The 18,766-nt window shown below is 38.9% G+C and overlaps 1 protein-coding gene across 4 annotated transcripts in view; it reads left to right on the top strand.

Moving 5' to 3' along the window:
* The window catches only part of GSPT1 (G1 to S phase transition 1), a 45,545-nt gene extending 27,807 nt beyond the window's left edge, over positions 1–17,738 (top strand). For 3 of the 4 annotated variants that reach the window (XM_053555550.1, XM_053555549.1, XM_053555552.1), the window contains exons 6-15: positions 2,103–2,180; positions 3,260–3,440; positions 4,765–4,919; positions 5,138–5,278; positions 6,708–6,801; positions 8,958–9,038; positions 13,034–13,207; positions 14,320–14,409; positions 14,843–15,011; positions 17,258–17,738. In XM_053555550.1, the coding sequence (XP_053411525.1) occupies positions 2,103–2,180; positions 3,260–3,440; positions 4,765–4,919; positions 5,138–5,278; positions 6,708–6,801; positions 8,958–9,038; positions 13,034–13,207; positions 14,320–14,409; positions 14,843–15,011; positions 17,258–17,310 (1,216 nt within the window). In that variant the 3' untranslated portion in view covers positions 17,311–17,738. The remainder of the gene's footprint in view (positions 1–2,102; positions 2,181–3,259; positions 3,441–4,764; positions 4,920–5,137; positions 5,279–6,707; positions 6,802–8,957; positions 9,039–13,033; positions 13,208–14,319; positions 14,410–14,842; positions 15,012–17,257) is intronic. The other variant, XM_053555551.1, reaches the window with a different exon arrangement.
* The last annotated feature ends 1,028 nt before the right edge of the window (positions 17,739–18,766 follow it).

Below are 18,766 nucleotides of genomic sequence, written 5' to 3'. Positions count from 1 at the left end.
GCCAGTTACTCCCTCATGAAAATTTTAGAGAGCCACCCAAAGACAGGCAGTTAAGCAGGGATCCTTAACCAAGGCTCTATAGATGGAAATGTCATGCTTATTTGATGTATTTCAGGACAATGCATATTTTTTGCTGATGAGCTGTAATTTTTGGTGGCATTTCACTGGGGTTCTACACTCAAGTTCTTAGGATCACTGCACTATAGATGACTGCACAGAGAACACACGAGATAAAAGCTAGGAACAGGAAGGTTTTGGTTTGGACTGAGTCAAGGGAAGCAGTTGGGTGTTAGTTACTACAGAACTATTTTAAAATTAAAGACTCTTGGCCAAGTGAGGTGGCTTATGCCAGTAATCCTAGCACTCTGGGAAACAGGTAGGAGGACAGCTTAAGCTCAAGAGTTTGAGACCAGCCTAAGCAAGAGTGAGACTTCATCTCGCTACAAAAAAAAGAGAAAAATCAGCCAGGTGTCTTATGATCTCCTATAGTCTCAGGTACTTGAGAGACTGAGGCTGGGGGATTGCTTGAGCTCAAGAGTTTGAGTTTGTTGTGAGCTCAGCTGATGACATGGCACTCTAGCCCTGGCCACAGAGACTGTCCCTCCTCGCATCCCAGGCAAAAAAAAAATTAAAGTGTATTGAATGTCTCAATAGTATTTTTAAAAATAAAATTAATAATCTCACTTTGTCAAGTACAGTTGTAAGAATTCATTGCTTTGACAACACTTGTAGGATTTTTCTTTATAATACCTGTATTTACATTTACTTTTTAGTTCAATTACTTTTTAATTTTAATTTTTTTTTTTTTTTTTGAGACAGAGTCTCACTATGTTGCCCTCAGTAGAGTGCTGTGGCTTCACAGCTCACAGCAACCTGAAACTCTTGGGCTTAAGCAATTCTCTTGCCTCAGCCTCCCAAGTACCTGGGACTACAGGCGCCCACCACAACGCCTGGTTATTTATTTGTTGTTGTAGCTGGCCCGAGCCTGGTTCCAACCCGCCAGCCTTGGTGTATGTGGCTGGTGCTGTAACCACTATGCTACCAGTGCCGAGCCTAATTTTAAGTTTTTTTGATACTTGGGTTCTCATTCATGTTGTCCAGCCTGGAATGCAGTGGTAATTTATAGGCATAGTCATAGCACACTACAGTCTTACACTCCTAGGCTCAAGTGATCCTTCTGTCTCAGCTTCCTGAGTAGCTGGGCCTACAGGCATATGCCACTGTTTTTGTTTTTTTCTTTTATTTACTTTTAGCAGTGTTTGGCCGGGGCTGGGTTCGAACCCACCACCTCCGGCATATGGAGCTGGGCCCTGTTCCTCTGAGCCACAGGCGCCACCCGTTTTTTTCTTTTTAAGAAAGCATTTATATTCTGTAATAATTTCAGATTTACAGGAAGGTTGGAAAAACAGTACCAAGAGATCCCATATATCCTTAATTTATCCTACCTTGATGTTAACATCTTACATAACAGTAGTGTAATTATAAAAACTAGGAAATTAGCACTGGCATAACACTATCATCTAAGCCACAGATCTTATTTGAGTTTCACCAGTTTTTCTACTAATGTCCTTTTTATGTTCTAGAATTCCATGTTGCATTTAGTCATATCTCCTTAGTCTTCTCCAACCTGTGACATTTCCTAACTCCTTCCTGGTCTTTCATGACCTTAGAAACTAAGAGTGCTTATTCTTCAGTTTCAGTTTGACGAATGTTTTCTCACAATTGGATGAAATTCTGCATATTGGACAAGAGCTTCAACAAAGATGTGTTGTATTATTTTCAGCACATCCTTTTAGGGGACCTTGGTGTGAATCCTGCTGTAGTCAGTCTAATGTGTTTTACTTACTGTTGGTAATGTTAGTTATGACTACTTGGTTAGGTTTTGTCAGGATTCTCCACTATCAGGTTCTTCCCTTTTTCTGATAATTTGAGACTATGCAAATACCATTTTTTCCCCTTAAATTTTCCATAATTTTAGCATTCACCATTTGTACCTTTGCTTTAAAAAATAGTTGTTTTCTGGAGGTGAAATTTGACGCAAGGGCTTAAAAGGTTTCCTGTCTTCACAGTGTTCATTTTTTTTTTTCTTGAAATGTTTTCAGGTATCTGACTGGTATGGTTGACAAAAGGACGCTTGAAAAGTATGAAAGAGAAGCTAAAGAAAAAAACAGAGAAACTTGGTATAGTAACTTTTATGACACTATAAATTACCTTTAAAGAAATGATGGTTTTTGGAGTCTACTAAAATATAAATTCTTGAGGTCTAAAAGTGATGTCATAACAAAGGAAAAGTCCCCTCCCCCCAGCAGAACAGTTCCTAATAAGCAGAGGAAATTTGGAAATGATCGAAATATCTGGTAATAGACTTGAAGAAATTAGACACAGTCCATTTAATTATGTCATCATATAACCACTAAAAAATTACATTTAATGGAATTTATAATAACCAGCAATAGAACTTATGTTTTCATGGTTACAGTAGCATTTGGGGAGAAAGCAAGAAACATAATTATACTTAGGGTATGATCATTATGTAAATAAATGCTAGAAAGAAAAAAGAATGGAAGGAATTACTAACAGTGGTTGCCCTTTGATGGTGAGAGAAAGGGTCAACTTTTTTCTGCTTTATTTATTTTTTTAAAGTTAGCAAGCTTTATCTCAATGGAAAATCGATTGTCATTTTCTAAAATAAAATTGTACTATCCTGTGTTAAGGCGAGAAGATCCCAGTCATTGTTGTAGTAAGAAATGGAGTACACTGTGTGAAATATGAATGAAATTAATGTCTACTATTAATTGATGGCTTGAACTTACATAATTCTTACTTGTCAAAGTAATATTGAAATAATTTTTAGCTAGTAACTAGTTCTCCCACATGGGGGGTTAGCAGCCTTCACTTTCAAAAAATATCCAGAGACAGCTATTATGATATTAAATTTTATGCCAGATGATTATAAAAAATAAAATATAAGGTAGCTCATTAATTAATGATGAGCTCCCTAATATTGGGATTAGTACTGCGTAGTCTTTCTATGTATTTTATCAGCTTGTCATAATGTTCGCTTATAGAATATATAATTGACTATAGCTATATGTAAAAATGAATCAGTTTTATTTTAATTTCCATTTCACCAATTCTGTTCATGATTTAGATGTCGTATGATGGATATAATGCTAAATGTTATCAGTTACACCTTTAATGGTAGAAGAATATCTTAAAAACTCTTATGTTTTTACTTTTATTCTGAAAATTATTTCAGGTACTTGTCTTGGGCCTTAGACACAAATCAGGAAGAACGAGACAAGGGGAAAACAGTGGAAGTGGGTCGTGCCTATTTTGAGACTGAGAAGAAGCACTTCACAATTTTAGATGCCCCTGGCCACAAGAGTTTTGTCCCAAATATGATTGGTGGTGCCTCTCAAGCTGATTTGGCTGTGCTGGTAAGAAGGACATTTACAATCCATCTGTGTACTTGTTAGTAGTCTAAGTTGTATCTTTAGTATCTGAATTCGCCTTCTAAAAGATAGAATTTAGGTTGACGTGAACTGTATTGATGTACATAGCCACAATTTGCATTTTTGTCACAACCTGCTCACAAAGTCTTCATAATTTTATAGATTTACTTGTGAAAATACTTTCCGTCTCATTGCTGTTATAGTATCTATAACTGTGTCAGAATTTAGTGTCTATTAAATGCCAAGCCCACTGATAGGCACTGTAGGTAAGAAATGATAAGAAACTATCTGTTTCTGGTAGATGAAGATCCTGGTGTGAAACCCAGGACATTTGGCTTTCCTGCACCCTCCAGTAGGGGCTGGGCTGATGGCTGCCCGGCTGAGAGCCACTGCAGGCTAAAGAAGGAGCTCCTGTGTAGAACATGCCTGTCTTGGAATGGAGGGAACAAAAAATTGTTGAAGGCACATGATAGCTCTCAGAGTTTCTGCTGGGAGTTTCACAAGTTCCTTCTTCACATTTTGTTTTTATTTTATTAGTCAAAGTACATCATATTGTTAATCCTGATGTCTGTGGGGACAAGAATGATATTCTGTTCATGAGGAGAGGCACCAAGGGCGGCTCCTGTGGCTCAGTGAGTAGGGTGCCGGCCCCATATACAAAGGGTGGAGGGTTCAAACCCGGCCCCGGCCAAACTGCAACAAAAAAATAGCCCGGTGTTGTGGTGGGCCCCTGTAGTCCCAGCTTCTCGGGAGGCTGAGGCAACAGAATCGCCCAAGCCCAGGAGTGGGAGGTTGCTGTGAGCTGTGATGCCATGGCACTCTACTGAGGGCGACAAAGTGAGACTCTGTCTCTAAAAAAACAGAAGAAGAAGAAGAGACACCAGGGAAAGGTACTTAGGAAGGGGAAGTGGAATTTTTTGAATAAATAATGCAATAAAAAAAAAACAACACATCTGTTTCTTAAGGACTTTAGTCATTTTGAGATTTTGACGATTTACTGGCCCTAGATCACATAAACTTCTTTCTTTGTAGTTAAAATGCTTAGGAAACACTTGAATTATAAATTATACAAGCATACTACATTTTGGGATGAGGCGGGGGTGTTGGAAGAAACATTCCAGAATCTTAAACCATCTAGTCATTGTTTGATTTGTGCATTAAAAAGCATGTATAGGCATTGGGCTATTATAGTACGTTGTAAGTTGTTTTTTTGTTTTCTTGCAAAAATCTTGTGTTATATCTGATTTCGGAAAGATGTTGTACTGCTGCCTGATGTGGAAGAGTAACCAATATCATTGCTTTGAATTAGGTAATCTCAGCCAGGAAAGGAGAGTTTGAAACTGGATTTGAAAAAGGAGGACAGACAAGAGAACATGCGATGTTGGCAAAGACAGCAGGTGTAAAACACTTAATCGTGCTTATTAATAAGATGGATGATCCCACAGTAAATTGGAGCAATGAGAGGTAAGCTTAGATATTTTACTGTTGTGTGGAATTAAGGATGATCTTGTTATTGTATGCCTTTCTAAGGCAGCGGTTCTCAGCCTGTGGGTCACGACCCACAGGAACTGTATTAAAGGGCCACAGCATTAGGAAGGTTGAGAACCACTGCTCTAAGGCTTTTTTAAACCTTAATTTGTTTACTGATTTTTCATTTATAATTATTTATAAAATATTTATAGGTACGAAGAATGTAAAGAGAAACTAGTGCCATTTTTGAAAAAAGTTGGCTTCAATCCCAAAAAGGACATTCATTTTATGCCCTGCTCAGGACTGACTGGAGCAAATCTTAAAGAGCAATCAGATTTCTGTCCTTGGTACATGTAAGTAACCTTTTTTTCCTTAGTAAAAAATGTATATCTTCCCTTTTTAAGTAATTTAAGAAAACATTGACAGTAACCTATAAAGGTCATGAAGATTTGACCCCGTGTTTTCTTCTAAGTATGTTAGAGGTTTAACTTTTATGTTAAGGTATATGTTTGATTTTGAGTAAATTTTTTTGTAAGGTATAGGTTATTTTGTTTTTGCATAATGGATGTACCATTATTAGGCACAATTTGTTAAAAGACTATTCTTTTTCCCTTGAATTGGATAGGCACCCTTACTGAAAATCAAATGATCACAAATGTAGGGGTTTATCTGGACTCTCAGTTGGCTTCCGTATAGTTCTGTGTGTCTGTCCTAGGCCACTACCACACAGCCTTTTTTTTTTTTTTTTTTTTTTTTGTAGAGACAGAGTCTCACTTTATGGCCCTCGGTAGGGTGCCGTGGCATCACACAGCTCACAGCAACCTCCAACTCCTGGGCTTAAGCGATTCTCTTGCCTCAGCCTCCCCAGTTGCTGGGACTACAGGCGCCCGCCACAACACCCAGCTATTTTTTGGTTGCAGTTCAGCCGGGGCCGGGTTTGAACCCGCCACCCTCGGTATATGGGGCCGGCGCCTTACCGACTGAGCCACAGGCGCCGCCCACCACACAGCCTTGATTACTAAAGCCTTGAAGTTTAGAAATTGGGAAGGGTGCTCTTCAGTTTTGTTCTTTAAGGAATCTGTAGATCAATTTGGAGAGCCTAGCCATTTAAAAAAAAAATATTAAGTCTCCTTATCCAAACCCTGCAGTTTTGTTGTTGTTGTTTTGTTTTATTTGAGACAAATGGTCTCAGGCTGTTGCCTTGGGTAGAGGGCTGTGGCGTCATAGCTCACAGCAACTTCAAACTCTTGGGCTTAAGTGATTCTCTCGCCTCAGCCTCCTAAGTAGCTGGGACTAAAGGTACCCACCACAACCCCCAGCTATTTTTTTGTTATCGTTGTCGTTGTTTTAGCTGGCCCGAGCTGAGTTTGAACCTGCCAGCCTTGGTGTATGTGGTCAGTGCCCTACCCACTGAGCTACGGGTGCCGCCCCCAAACACTGTAGTTTTAAAGGGGAAATTACTTTATGGAATCTTGGTTTCAGAGCTGGAAAAGTCCACAAAAACTATAGTCAATTTATTACAACATGTGGGCTATTTGTTGTATTTTTCTAAATGTTAGTACCTTTGTGGGGAAGCCTTGCTTGTACTGAACTGTTTTGTTACATTTTTAGTTTTCTGAAGAATAAATGAGATGAAATGGGTAATAAATTGGTTGGATGAGAAGAGCAAGTGCATGGGTAGAATGAAAATATTGTTGTGTCTTTTGTTTAAAGTTAGTTATGTGACTTAAAATTTTTTATATTTATGCTGACTTTTTTTAATGGATATTGTTATATTCTCAGTGGATTACCATTTATTCCATATCTGGATAATTTGCCAAACTTCAATAGATCAGTTGATGGACCAATCAGGCTGCCAATTGTGGATAAGTACAAGGTACTCAAAATGTTTAAGAAATTGGGTTTTATGTGGGTGAAATTATTCTTTTGTGTTTTGTTTCTAATTATGAAATAATTTTAACTTTTTTTTTTTTGAGTCTTACTTTGCCTTCAGTAGAGTACTGTAGTGTCACAGCTCAAAGCAACTTCAAACTCTTAGGTTCAAGTGATCCTCTTGCTGTACCCTCCCAAATAGCTAGGACTATAGACACCCACCACAATGCCCAACTATTTATTTATTTATTTTTATTTTTATTGAGACAGAGCCTCAAGCTGTTGCCCTGCATAGAGTGCCATGGCATCACAGCTCACAGCAACCTCAAACTCTTGGGCTTAAGCGATTCTTTTGCCTCAGCCTCACAAGTAGCTGGGACTACAGGTGCCCGCCACAGTGCCTGGCTATTTTTTGGTTGTAGTTGTCATTGTTTGGCAGGCCCGGGCTGGATTTGAACACGCCAGCTTTGGTGTATGTGGCTGGTGCCTTAGCTGCTTGAGCTCCAGGTGCTGAGCCAATGCCCAGCTATTTTTTAGAGACAGGGTCTCACTGTTGCTCAGGCTGGTCTCGAACTCCTGAGCTTTTTTAACAACTGCATATTAGTGGTATAAACCGTAATTCAGCAAGTTTAGTTTATAAGTATCAGCTGCTATATCCCAATGAACAAGTAAGAACAAATGAAAATGCAATGCTTAAAGGATTTTCATATAAAAGTTGATGGATATTGGTAAATAGCCTTCCAGAAATGCTATGCTAATTTACATTTCCATCAGTAGCATATGGATGTTAATTTTACCATAGCTTCACTAACAGTGGATGTTGGGTTTTTAAAATTTTTTTGAGACGGGGTTCTCACTTTGTCACCCTCGGTAGAATGCCCTGGCGTCATAGCTCACCCATCTCAAACTCCTGGGCTCAAGTGATCCTCTTGCCTCAGCCTCCCAAGTAGCAGGGACTACAGGTGCCCACCACAACACCCGGCTAATTTTAGAGGTGGGCATCTCGCTCTTGCTCAGGCTGATCTCAAACTCCTGAGCTCACAATCAACCCACCTCGGCCTTTCAGAGTGCTAGGATTACAGGCCCTGGATGTTGGTCTTTAAAAAATTTAAAAAATAGGTAAATAAATTTTTTTTTTAAGTTTTACAGTATCAATTTATGTAATTAATGTGTTGCCATTGTCAAATATTTATTCCTTCCTTAGCTCTGTTAAAATAAAATCCCTTAACAAGTATTATTTTTCAGATTTTATATCTGAGGAGAGAGGTTCAAAGATCCTGGAGAACCTGAATTTGTACAAACAATTCAGATCTTCCAATATAAAATTCTGTGCTTTTTTCTACACCAGACTTTTTAGAATCTAAGGCTTGGCCTGGATGCTGTAGCTCACCCATGTCTGTGAGGCCAAGGCAGGTGGATCTCTTTGTTTTTTTGAGATAAAGTCTCACTATGTCACTCTTGGTAGAGTGCTATGGCGTCACAGCTCACAGCAACCTCAAACTCTTGGGCTTAAGCAATTCTCTTGCCTCAGCCTCCCAAGTAACTGGGACTACAGGCGCCTGCCACAGTGCCCAGCTATTTTTGTTGTTGTTGTTGTTTACCAGGCCTGGGTGGGGTTTCAACCCACCAGCCCTGGTGTATGTGGCTGTAGCGCTAAGCTATGGGCGCTGAGACTGAGCCCAAGAGTTTGAGGTTGCTGTGAGCTATGATGTCACGGGACCCTGCTGAGGGTAACAAAGTGAGACTCTGTATCAAAAAAGAAAACTTAATAGCCGGGCATTGTGGCAGGCACCTGTAGTCCCAGTTACTTGGTAGGCTGAGGCAAAAGAATCACTTAATACCAGGTGTTCGAGGTTGCTGTGAGCAATATAGTCTTGTTTGGCATCATCAGGATGGCTCACTAAAGCAATATAGTAAGACTCTGTCTCACAATAAATAAATAAATAAAATCTTAAACTTAGTTATTAATACTATATACATATGCTTATGACACATTATTACAGAGTTATTTGTTAATTCTGCTATGTTTAAGATAATCCCACTGGAGCTAATGATTTTCCTTTATGAATAAGTCTGCAGAATTTGACTCTGGGATATTGAGCTACTAGAGAACCACAATGAATGTCTGAAACGTGATGTTTCTATTTTAAATTTCAATAGGACATGGGCACAGTGGTCCTGGGAAAGCTGGAATCAGGATCTATTTGTAAAGGTCAGCAACTTGTGATGATGCCAAACAAGGTAAGATATAGTTAGTGCTCTTTCCCATTTAGATTTTCTTTCAAAAATATTAGCCAAGAGCCAGAATTTTTCAAAAGCATTAAAAGAAACTTAACATTTTAAAGTCAGGATTATGTTTTATTAATGCCAAGCACAAAATATGAAAAAGAACATATGGTGTTACTGTTTTGTTTTTGTTTGAGACTAAGTTTTACTTAGTCACCCTTGGTAGAGTGCCGTGGTGTCTTAGCTCACAGCAACCTCAAACTCTTGGGCTCAAGTGATCCTCTTGCCTCAGCCTCCCAAGTACCTGGCAGGTGCCCGCCACAACCCCCAGCTATTTTTTAGAGACAGGGTCTCACTCTGGCTCAGGCTGGTCTTGAACCTGTGAACTCAGGCAATCTACCTGCCTCAGACTCCCAAGTGCTGGGACTATAGGTGTGAGCCACCGCACCCGGTAGTATTTCTGTTTTTCGATCATAGATAAAGGTGTCAATGTTAACACAATGTTAGAGCTAAAAAATGCATCATGAAGAGACACCAACCCCATTATTTTATAGGCAAGTAAACAGCTCTAGAGTGAAGTGACTTGCTTCAGTTAAGAAAATAAGCCAGGATGACAACTCTTTTTATCCTGAGCTTTACTGTGTGTGTAGTTAGGTAGGATACTGTAAGATAATGAATTTAAGCTGTGCTCTAATTTGTTTTTGAAAGGAGAGCATTTGCCTTTATCCTAAATGAATCTTAACTTTCTTGTTACAACTTTTTTTGAGACAGTATCTCCCTGTTGCCCTTGGTAGAGTGCCAAAGTATCATAACTCACAGCAACCTCAAACTCTTGGGCTCAAGCAATCCTCTTGCCTCAGTCTCCCAAGTAGCTGGGACTACAGGTGCCCTCCACAATGCCCGGATTCTTTTAGAGATGAGGTCTCCCTCCCCCAGAGTGCTAGGATTACAAGCGTTAGCCATTGCACTCAACCTCTTACTACAATTTTTTCATCATTAGTGTTTCATTACAACATGCAGAAAATCACCATCAATTATTCTTCTGTATTATTTCTGACAGCTCAATTGCTGATATTTGCAGATAATCTATATTTTCAGATAGATTTTGTTGGATTTGAGAATTTATTTACCGTGCTCATTCTCAGCCCAGTGAATTAGAAAAGGTACCCATCATCAGTGTAATGTTTAGGTATAACTGGTACCTTACCTATTGGACATTGGGGTTTTTTGATACCTTATGCATGGGAGATTACAGTATTCCACCATATACATGTTCCTTCCAAAATGTTTCCAATTTATTTTATTTTATATTTATTTATTTATTTTTGCAGTTTTGGGCCGGGGCCAGGTTCGAACCCGCCACCTCCGGTATAGGGGGCTGATGCCCTACTCCTTGAGCCATAGGCACCACCCCCAATGTTTCCAATTTAAAGCCTACTTTTTTTTTTGAGACAGAGCCTCAAGCTGTCACCCTGGGTAGAGTGCCGTGGCATTACAGCTCACAGCAACATCTAACTCCTGGGTTCAAACGATTCTCCTGCCTCTGCCTCCCAAGTAGCTTGGACTATAGGCACCTGCCACAACACCTGGCTATTTTTTTGGTTGCAGCTGTCGTCGTTTGGTGGGCCCGAGCTGGATTTGAACCCTCTGGCTCAGGTGTATATGTGGCTCGCGCCTTAGCCGCTTGAGCCACAGGCGCTGAGCCAAAGCCTATCTTTACAACTTAAAGGCTAAGAACTGAATGAAAATAATGGTCAGTTTGAGTCATTACTTAATTTTGTTTACACATTGGTCACAAAAGTCACGGAGATAGAAAGCAAATTGGTGGTGGCAAGGGGCTGGTTGCAGAATAATAAGGAACACTGCCTAACGGGTACAGAATTTGCTTTTGGGATGATAAAGGTGTTTTAGAAGTATTAGATAATGATAGATATTTCTCCACCAAAGATGTACAAAAGTCCAGGAAGCACTTAAAGGGGAATAGAAGTCAAAACACAGTAAGATGACAGTTCATACCCATCAGGATAGAGAGGATGTGGAGACATTAGAATCCTTGTGCACTATTGATGTTAATGTGAAATGGTACAGCTCCTGTGGAAAACAGTATAGCAGTTTCCTCAAAAAATTAAAAGTTGAATTCCCTCATGACCCAGCAATAGCATTTCTGAGTATATGCAAAGAACTGAAAGCAGTCTCTGATATTTGTATAACCATGTTCTTATAAGCATTATCCACAGTAGCCAAATAGTGGAAACAAAGTGTCCATCCAAGGAAGAATGAACAAAATGGGACACATATATATGGTGGAATATTACACAGCTTAAAAGGGAAGGAAATTCTGACAACATGCTGGAATAAAATGAACATCAAGGACATTATGCTATGTGAAATGAACCAATCATATAAGATAAATATACAATTCTACTTCTATGTAGCACCTAGAGTACTCAAATTCATAGACATAAAGTAGAGTGGTGGCTGCTCGGGTCTATAGGTGGAGGGAATTATTGCTTAATGTGTATAGTTTCCATTTTGCAAGATGAAAAGAGATCATAGTATTGAATACTCGTTGTACAATATTGTGAATATACTTAATATTACTGGAATGTACACTTAATGGTTAAGGTGGTAATTTTTTATTTTTCATTTTTTTGAGACAGAGTCTCATTTTGTCACAGTTGATAGAGTGTTAATGGCGTCATAGCTCACAGCAACGTCAAACTCTTGGGCTTAAGCAATTCTCTTGCCTCAGCCTCCCAAGTAGCTAGGACTACAGGTGCTCACCACAATGCCTGGCTATTTTTTTAGAGACAGGGTCTCGCTCTGGCTCAAGCTGGTCTCGAACTCAAGGGCTCAGGCAATCCACCGGCCTCAGCCTCCCAAGTGCTGGGATTAAAGGCAAGGGGGCAAATTTTGTTATGTGTATTTTGACCATAATGTTTATTAAAAATAGGCTGGTCATGGTGGTTCATTCCTGTAATCTCAGCACTGTCAGAGGCTGATGCAGGAAGATCATTGGAGGCCAGGAGTCTGGACAACATAACAAGACCTGACTCTACAAAAAATTAAGAAAAATCAGCAGGCATGATGACACGTACTTATAGTCCCAGCACCTCAGGAGGCAGAGGCAGGAAGACAGGAGTTCAAGGCCAAAGTGTGCTGTGATCACTTGTATGAATAGCCACTGCAATCCAGCCTAGGCAACATAGACCTCATCTCTAACTAATGAAAAAATATGGCCGGGTGCAGTGGCTCACGCCTATAATATCCCAGCACTCTGGGAGGCCGAGGTGGGTGGATTTCCTGAGCTCACAAGTTTGAGACCGGCCTACGCAAGAGCAAGAACCATCTCTAAAACATAGCGCAGTATTGTGGTATGTGAAATTGAGATCCTGCTTCTACCAAAAATAGAAAATATTAGCCAGGAATGGTGAGGCATACCTGTAGTCCCGCTACTTGGGAGGCTGAGGCAAGAGGATCACTTGAGCCCAAGAGTTTGAGGTTGCTACGAGCTATGGCGCCACAGCACTTTACCAGAGGCAGCAAAGGGAGACTGTATCTAGATAGATAAATAAATGAATAAATAAATAAATAAATAAAACTTTAAAAATAAAATAGTCCACAGAAGCCTACAGAGTTTTCTTGGTTTTCATTTTGTTTTGAGACAGTCTCACTCTGTCATCCTGGGTAGAGTACAATGGGTGTGCACAGTCATAGCTCACAGCAACCTTCAACTTCTGGGCGCAAGCATTCCTGCCTTAACCTCCTGAGTAGTTGGGACTACAGGCATCCCTCACCATACCTGGCTAATATTTTCTATTTTTGGTAGAAGTGAGATCTCACTCTTACTTCACACTGGTCTTGAATACCTGAGCTCAAGCAATCCTCCTGCCTTGCCCTCCCAGGATTATGGGAGTGATTTGTAACCCTTTATTGAATCAGTATTCAGATTTTATAGTCTGTATGCAGTGAAAGTGTCAGAAAACCTCCAATCTTGGTTTCTTTTAAAGCACAACGTTGAAGTTCTGGGAATACTTTCCGATGACGTAGAGACTGACACTGTAGCCCCAGGTGAAAACCTCAAAATCAGACTGAAAGGAATTGAAGAAGAGGAAATTCTTCCAGGATTCATACTTTGTGATCCTAATAACCTTTGTCATTCTGGACGCACATTTGATGCCCAGGTAAACCAGTTATTATAGTGGTCTCAGTGATTTTGTGTCTAAATGAAGCCAGAACTGCAGTGGGTTTGTCCTGACTACTGATGGTGTGCACTTCACTCTTCATAGTGTGTAGAGGGGACTGAGTACAGAATGTCCCAAAGGCCACCCTCAGAGTCACCATACTTAGGGAAAATGGGAAACTGTAGCTAAATGTACCTTATTCACAAGATATTCGTTAGAAAATTACTCAAAATATTTATAAAATATTCTCTATGACCAACTGTTTGCAGAGTAAACCATTTATATATTACAGCCAAGACACATGTATCTCACATACATGAGGTCTTCAACATGGTACAAGTGCTTTCGGGATAGGAAGTAGTACTCTTTGTAAGTTCCTTTTTATTTTTGATCTCCTGTTGACAAATTTTAGAGTATCTAATACTTTGGCTCGAGTGCAGCTTTACAGTCATGGTTTGTGTGGTTGTTCCAGAAAGGAAATCACACACACATTTTCTCCCCATTATTAGCAATCTGCTCTCCTTGGGAAAATGACAGAGTAAGATTAGTATGCTTAACAGAATTCTTGAGTTCTGTTAAAAGGTTGACACCAAATGTAAGATTGTTTACTATTACTGGACTTTGGATATTGAGAAATGGATAAAGCTATAAGTTCATATCTAGGTAACCTGTGAACAGTAATGATTAGCTTAATTCCTTGGGGATTATATTATATAAAAGAATATATAAAGAAAGGCTTCCCAAAGAAAGTCTGCCTGCTGTGTGTGGTGGGTTTTGTTTTTGAGATGGGGGTCCTGCTATGTTGCCCAGGCTGGACTTGAACTCCTGGGGCTCAAGCAATCCTCCCTCCTTAGCCTCTAAGTAGCATGACCCAGGGGGCCTGGCTTGCCTGTTGTGTTTTTGAAGTTGATCAGGTACTTGCCAAGAAGGTAAGTAGGGCATAGGATAATTGAAATAAGACTCTCACTTCTAACACAAAAATAACTTATGTTGGTGTCTTACTGAGGTGCTGAGTTATACTAATTCTTGTGATATTATATGGCACTTGACAATATTCAATTCTTTTTTACTCTAGGAATAAAGATAAGAATTTTTGTTTGTTTGTTTGACAGATAGTGATTATAGAGCACAAATCCATCATCTGCCCAGGGTATAATGCGGTGCTGCATATTCACACCTGTATTGAGGAAGTGGAAATAACAGTGAGTTTGTTTTAAGATGATTGGTTTGTTTGTTTTGGTTTTATGTCTGTTTTTTTGTTTTTTTTTTTTGAGACAGAGCCTCAAGCTGTCACCCTGGGTAGAGTGCCGTCGCCATCATAGCTCACGGCAACCTCCAACTCCTGGGCTCAAGCGAGTCTCCTGTCTCCACCTCCCAAGTAGCTGGGACTACAGGCGCCCGCCACAATGCCCAGCTATTTTTTGGTTGCAGCCATCATTGTTATTTGGCAGGCCCGGGCTGGATTCGAACCCACCAGCTCAGGTGTATGTGGCTGGCGCCTTAGCCGCGGTTTTATGTCTGTTTTACCTTGCTAATTTCTGATTAGCAATAGTGATGCACTTTAATTTATACTCCAGTTCTTAAAGATTCTTGTATTTAGAATTATTCTGATCTCATCCTTGTTTTCTTGGGTAGGCCTTAATCTGCTTGGTAGACAAAAAATCAGGAGAAAAAAGTAAGACTCGACCCCGTTTTGTGAAGCAAGATCAAGTATGCATTGCTCGTTTACGGACAGCAGGAACCATTTGCCTTGAGACCTTTAAAGACTTCCCTCAGATGGGTCGTTTTACCTTAAGAGATGAGGGTAAGAATTTTAAACTGAGTCTAATAGGATGTCTGCTTTGGTAACCGTCATCATCTGAGTGCAGCACATATTACAACAGGTTCAAAGAAATATTCATATAAGTACAGTAGAACCTCCTGTAAGTTGACCACCCAAGAGATACAACAAGCTAGTCAACATATAAAGGTGGTCAGCATTAGGAACTAGGCCTACTACAGTGCATGTCCAGTCTGAAAATTAGGTCAACTTAAGGTGGTTGTTGTAGGGAGGTGGTCAACTATGGAGGTTCTACTGTACTTTAACAGTTAGCTGTCTTGAAAAAGAAAATTACCTTTTAGCAGTAATAATAAATTTAATAATGTTCTACATGAAGCGTCTTAATTTTGTTATTTTGTGACTAATGGGATTGCAAAGAAAGCAATTTTATTTACTAAGTAAGACATTTCTATCATAAAATCCTTTTGTAATATGTGTAGAGAATAAAGGGGAAATACAGGTTGATAATTTTTATAACTAATTTTTCAGAGGTCTAGTATTCATGTTCTTTGGTTTACATCCATTTCTGCCTCCATCTTGGTAATGCAAAACAACTGTAATTTTCTTTTCTTGGGGTCATGAAATTTTTTGGTATGAAAGCAAAATGATTGTTTGAAACATACCCTTATGAATTGTTACTATTTCTAATATAAATAAGATTGGAAAACTTTCCATGTAACTTTATGGTTCATAGCCGCTTGTTTTAATGGAGGAAGAAAAATACTTTATAGTTCAGTTGAGATACAGAATATCAGTTTACATGTTAGTTCCAATTCCATTTACCAAGAGTTTACTATATATCCACTGAGTGTCAGGAACTGTACTATAAGCTCTGGTAATAAATACAGGCCCTGTATCTTACTAAAGAGAAAACTATAAAGACAGTTGTTTTTTTTTTTACTTTAAAGCTGAGTGCAGAGGCTAATACCTGTAATCCCACCTACTCAGAAGGCTGAGGCAAGAGGATCCAGTGAGCCCACAAGTTAGAGACCAGCCTGGGCAAGATAGCAAAAACCCCCTCTTAAAAAATAAAGTTCTTAGCTTAAAACTCTTATTGTTAAGGTTTGTCCTAGTAGTATAACAAAAGGATAATTTTGGTTACCAATCAGAACCTGATAAAAATCAGGCAGACAGAAAAAAACTAATTAAGGTAGCCAGAATTTTTAACCCCAGAATTATTTTTTCTTAAAAGATAACTTGACTTCTAGCTTTTTCACAAGACCCAGCAGGGTTTTATCCCTTTCAATCCAAAGAATACTACTAGAAGGATATGCTCACTGGATTGTAGTTGCTTTTTGGTTGCTTCAGGATAGATCTTTTTTCCCCAGTTTTATTGAGGTATAATTTACATAATATGAAATTGACCTGTTTTAAGTATACAATTCAGTGAATTTTAGTATGGTTCAGAGTATGTACTTCCATCACCACATTCTAACTTTAGAACATTTACAATCACCTAAAAAAAGAAATGTAAAGAACATTTACAATCACCTTCTACCTGTTTATAATCACCACTTATTCCCACCTCCAGCCCTAGGCAACCTCATATCTACTTTTTTACTTTGCCTTTTTTGGACACCCATAAATAGAATCCTATAATATGTCTAGTTATTTCAGTTGCATTTTGAGGTTCAATCATGTAGCATGTAATTCCTTTTTATTGCTGAATAGTATTCCAGTATACGGATATTCCATTTTGTTTGTCCAAGGACAGTTTTTTTTACATGGGAAATCATACTTCTTTTCCAGCTCCCACAAATAAGACCCACTTATTAAGAATACCTAATCAGGGCAGCGCCTGTGGCTCAGTGAGTAGGGCGCCGGGCCCCATATGCCGAGGGTGGCAGGTTCGGACCCAGCCCCGGCCAAACTGCAACAGAAAAATAGCCGGGCGTTGTGGCGCGCGCCTGTAGTCCCAGCTGCTTGGGAGGCTGAGGCAGGAGAATCACGTAAGCCCAAGAGTTAGAGGTTGCTGTGAGCCGTGTGACGCCACAGCACTCTACCCGAGGGTGGTACAGTGAGACCCTGTCTCTACAAAAAAAAAAAAAAAAAAAAGAATACCTAATCAGAAATTATGGCTTTGGTGGTAAAGCCAGATAACTAGTAATTTTCATTGCAAAAAAATATTTATGTTTTAGACCAATAAGCTTTAGTACCTCATATAGACTTGCTGTTAACTACTGAAAGGTTTTTTTGTTTTGTTTTGTTTGTTTTTGAAATTTCATTTCTAGGTAAGACCATTGCAATTGGAAAAGTTCTGAAACTGGTTCCAGAGAAAGACTAAGCATTTTCTTGATGACCCTGCACAATACTGTGAGGAAAATTGACTGCAAAAGCCTACTTCACACCGCCTTCTCTTATTTTCTGCCCATTGATAAACTCCCCATAGTTTGCAAAGAGAAAATTCACAGCAAAAGTCCACATTATGTCAGCTTTCTCATATTGAGAGCTCTGCTATGCCACTGTTGAATTTTTCCTGAGATTTTCCCCCTCTTCAAACTCTGCTTCCTTGGACAGATTTGGCAATAGCTTTATAAGTGATGTGGACATAATTGTGTACAATGATGAAAACCTACAGGAATTTTTTTATTTTTCATTTTCCCTTTAGGCATATTTAGTAATACTTCCCCAGGCAGATCATTCTGAGTGTGCGAGTGTGTGTGCACATGTTACAAAGACAACTACCATATTAATAAAATATTCAATTTGAAATCCTTTTCGGTATTTGAATTGCTTTTGAATAATGTTTTTTATCTGGATGTAACATTGTTGCATTAGCTTTTTAACTTTCCCAAGTAATTGACTACATTTTATTACTTGGACTTTTCTAAACTCTTTCCCTATCCACTACTTTAAATGAGGCATTTACAAACAATGTTCAAGTTTGTATTAAAGGAAAAGGATTAGTTTGACCCTTCTTTTGATGGTTAATACATACATAGTTAAATCTCTTTACGCAACCGTGACACTGCTTTACTAGGTCTATTAGTTATTTTCTGCTAATTTATATTTTAACATAATTTCTTAAACGCAGTAAGTTGTAAAATAAAAACACACAGCATACCGTAGCTTTTATAAGTAAAGCTTAATGAAATTGTACCCCTATGGAAAATTATATTAATTCATTCAATTAGTGGAATTTACAATAAAGAAAGCATGTTGAGACCAGGTGAAAATGCCTCTTTTAGTATTTATAAGAGCTGCATGTATCTCCTATGAAAACCGTATTCATTGCAAGCACCAGTTCTACAACTTCCTCAGTTTACTCTTCTATCAGTAACTTTTTAAAGGTTGGATGATCCTTGCTGGCTAAAGCTAAATGTCCATCCAGCAATTAAAGGAACACATATTTAGGATCATCAGAATCTGCACAGACTAAAATCACCAGTGATAAATAGAATCAAGCACACAGTATACATTTTATCTCAGTTAAATAAATTTCATTTTTCTTAAGCATAAAGCTCAAATTTGCTAACCATGATTTGGTTGAACCACAGCAGCATAGCACTGTGGTGATTTTTAGATTGAAGGATGACTTTCTGCTATAACAATCATGACTTTGAAATTTTTCATGAGAATAAAAGAACTGGAAGGAACAATTTCTGGGTTTATCAGAAACCCCTTTGATGTTCAGTGTTGCCATTTATCAAAAGACTTGGTTTCTTTTAGATTGTGATTTATCTTTCCATAAGATATTTTGTAGTTGTATATTTAATGACAGATATCTTCCCTGTAATCTT

Source organism: Nycticebus coucang, chromosome 12, assembly GCF_027406575.1.
Source record: "Nycticebus coucang isolate mNycCou1 chromosome 12, mNycCou1.pri, whole genome shotgun sequence".
Classification (NCBI taxonomy): domain Eukaryota; kingdom Metazoa; phylum Chordata; class Mammalia; order Primates; family Lorisidae; genus Nycticebus; species Nycticebus coucang.
The sequence above is the reverse complement of the archived record's forward strand: the minus strand, read 5'-3'. Positions and strand labels throughout refer to the sequence as shown.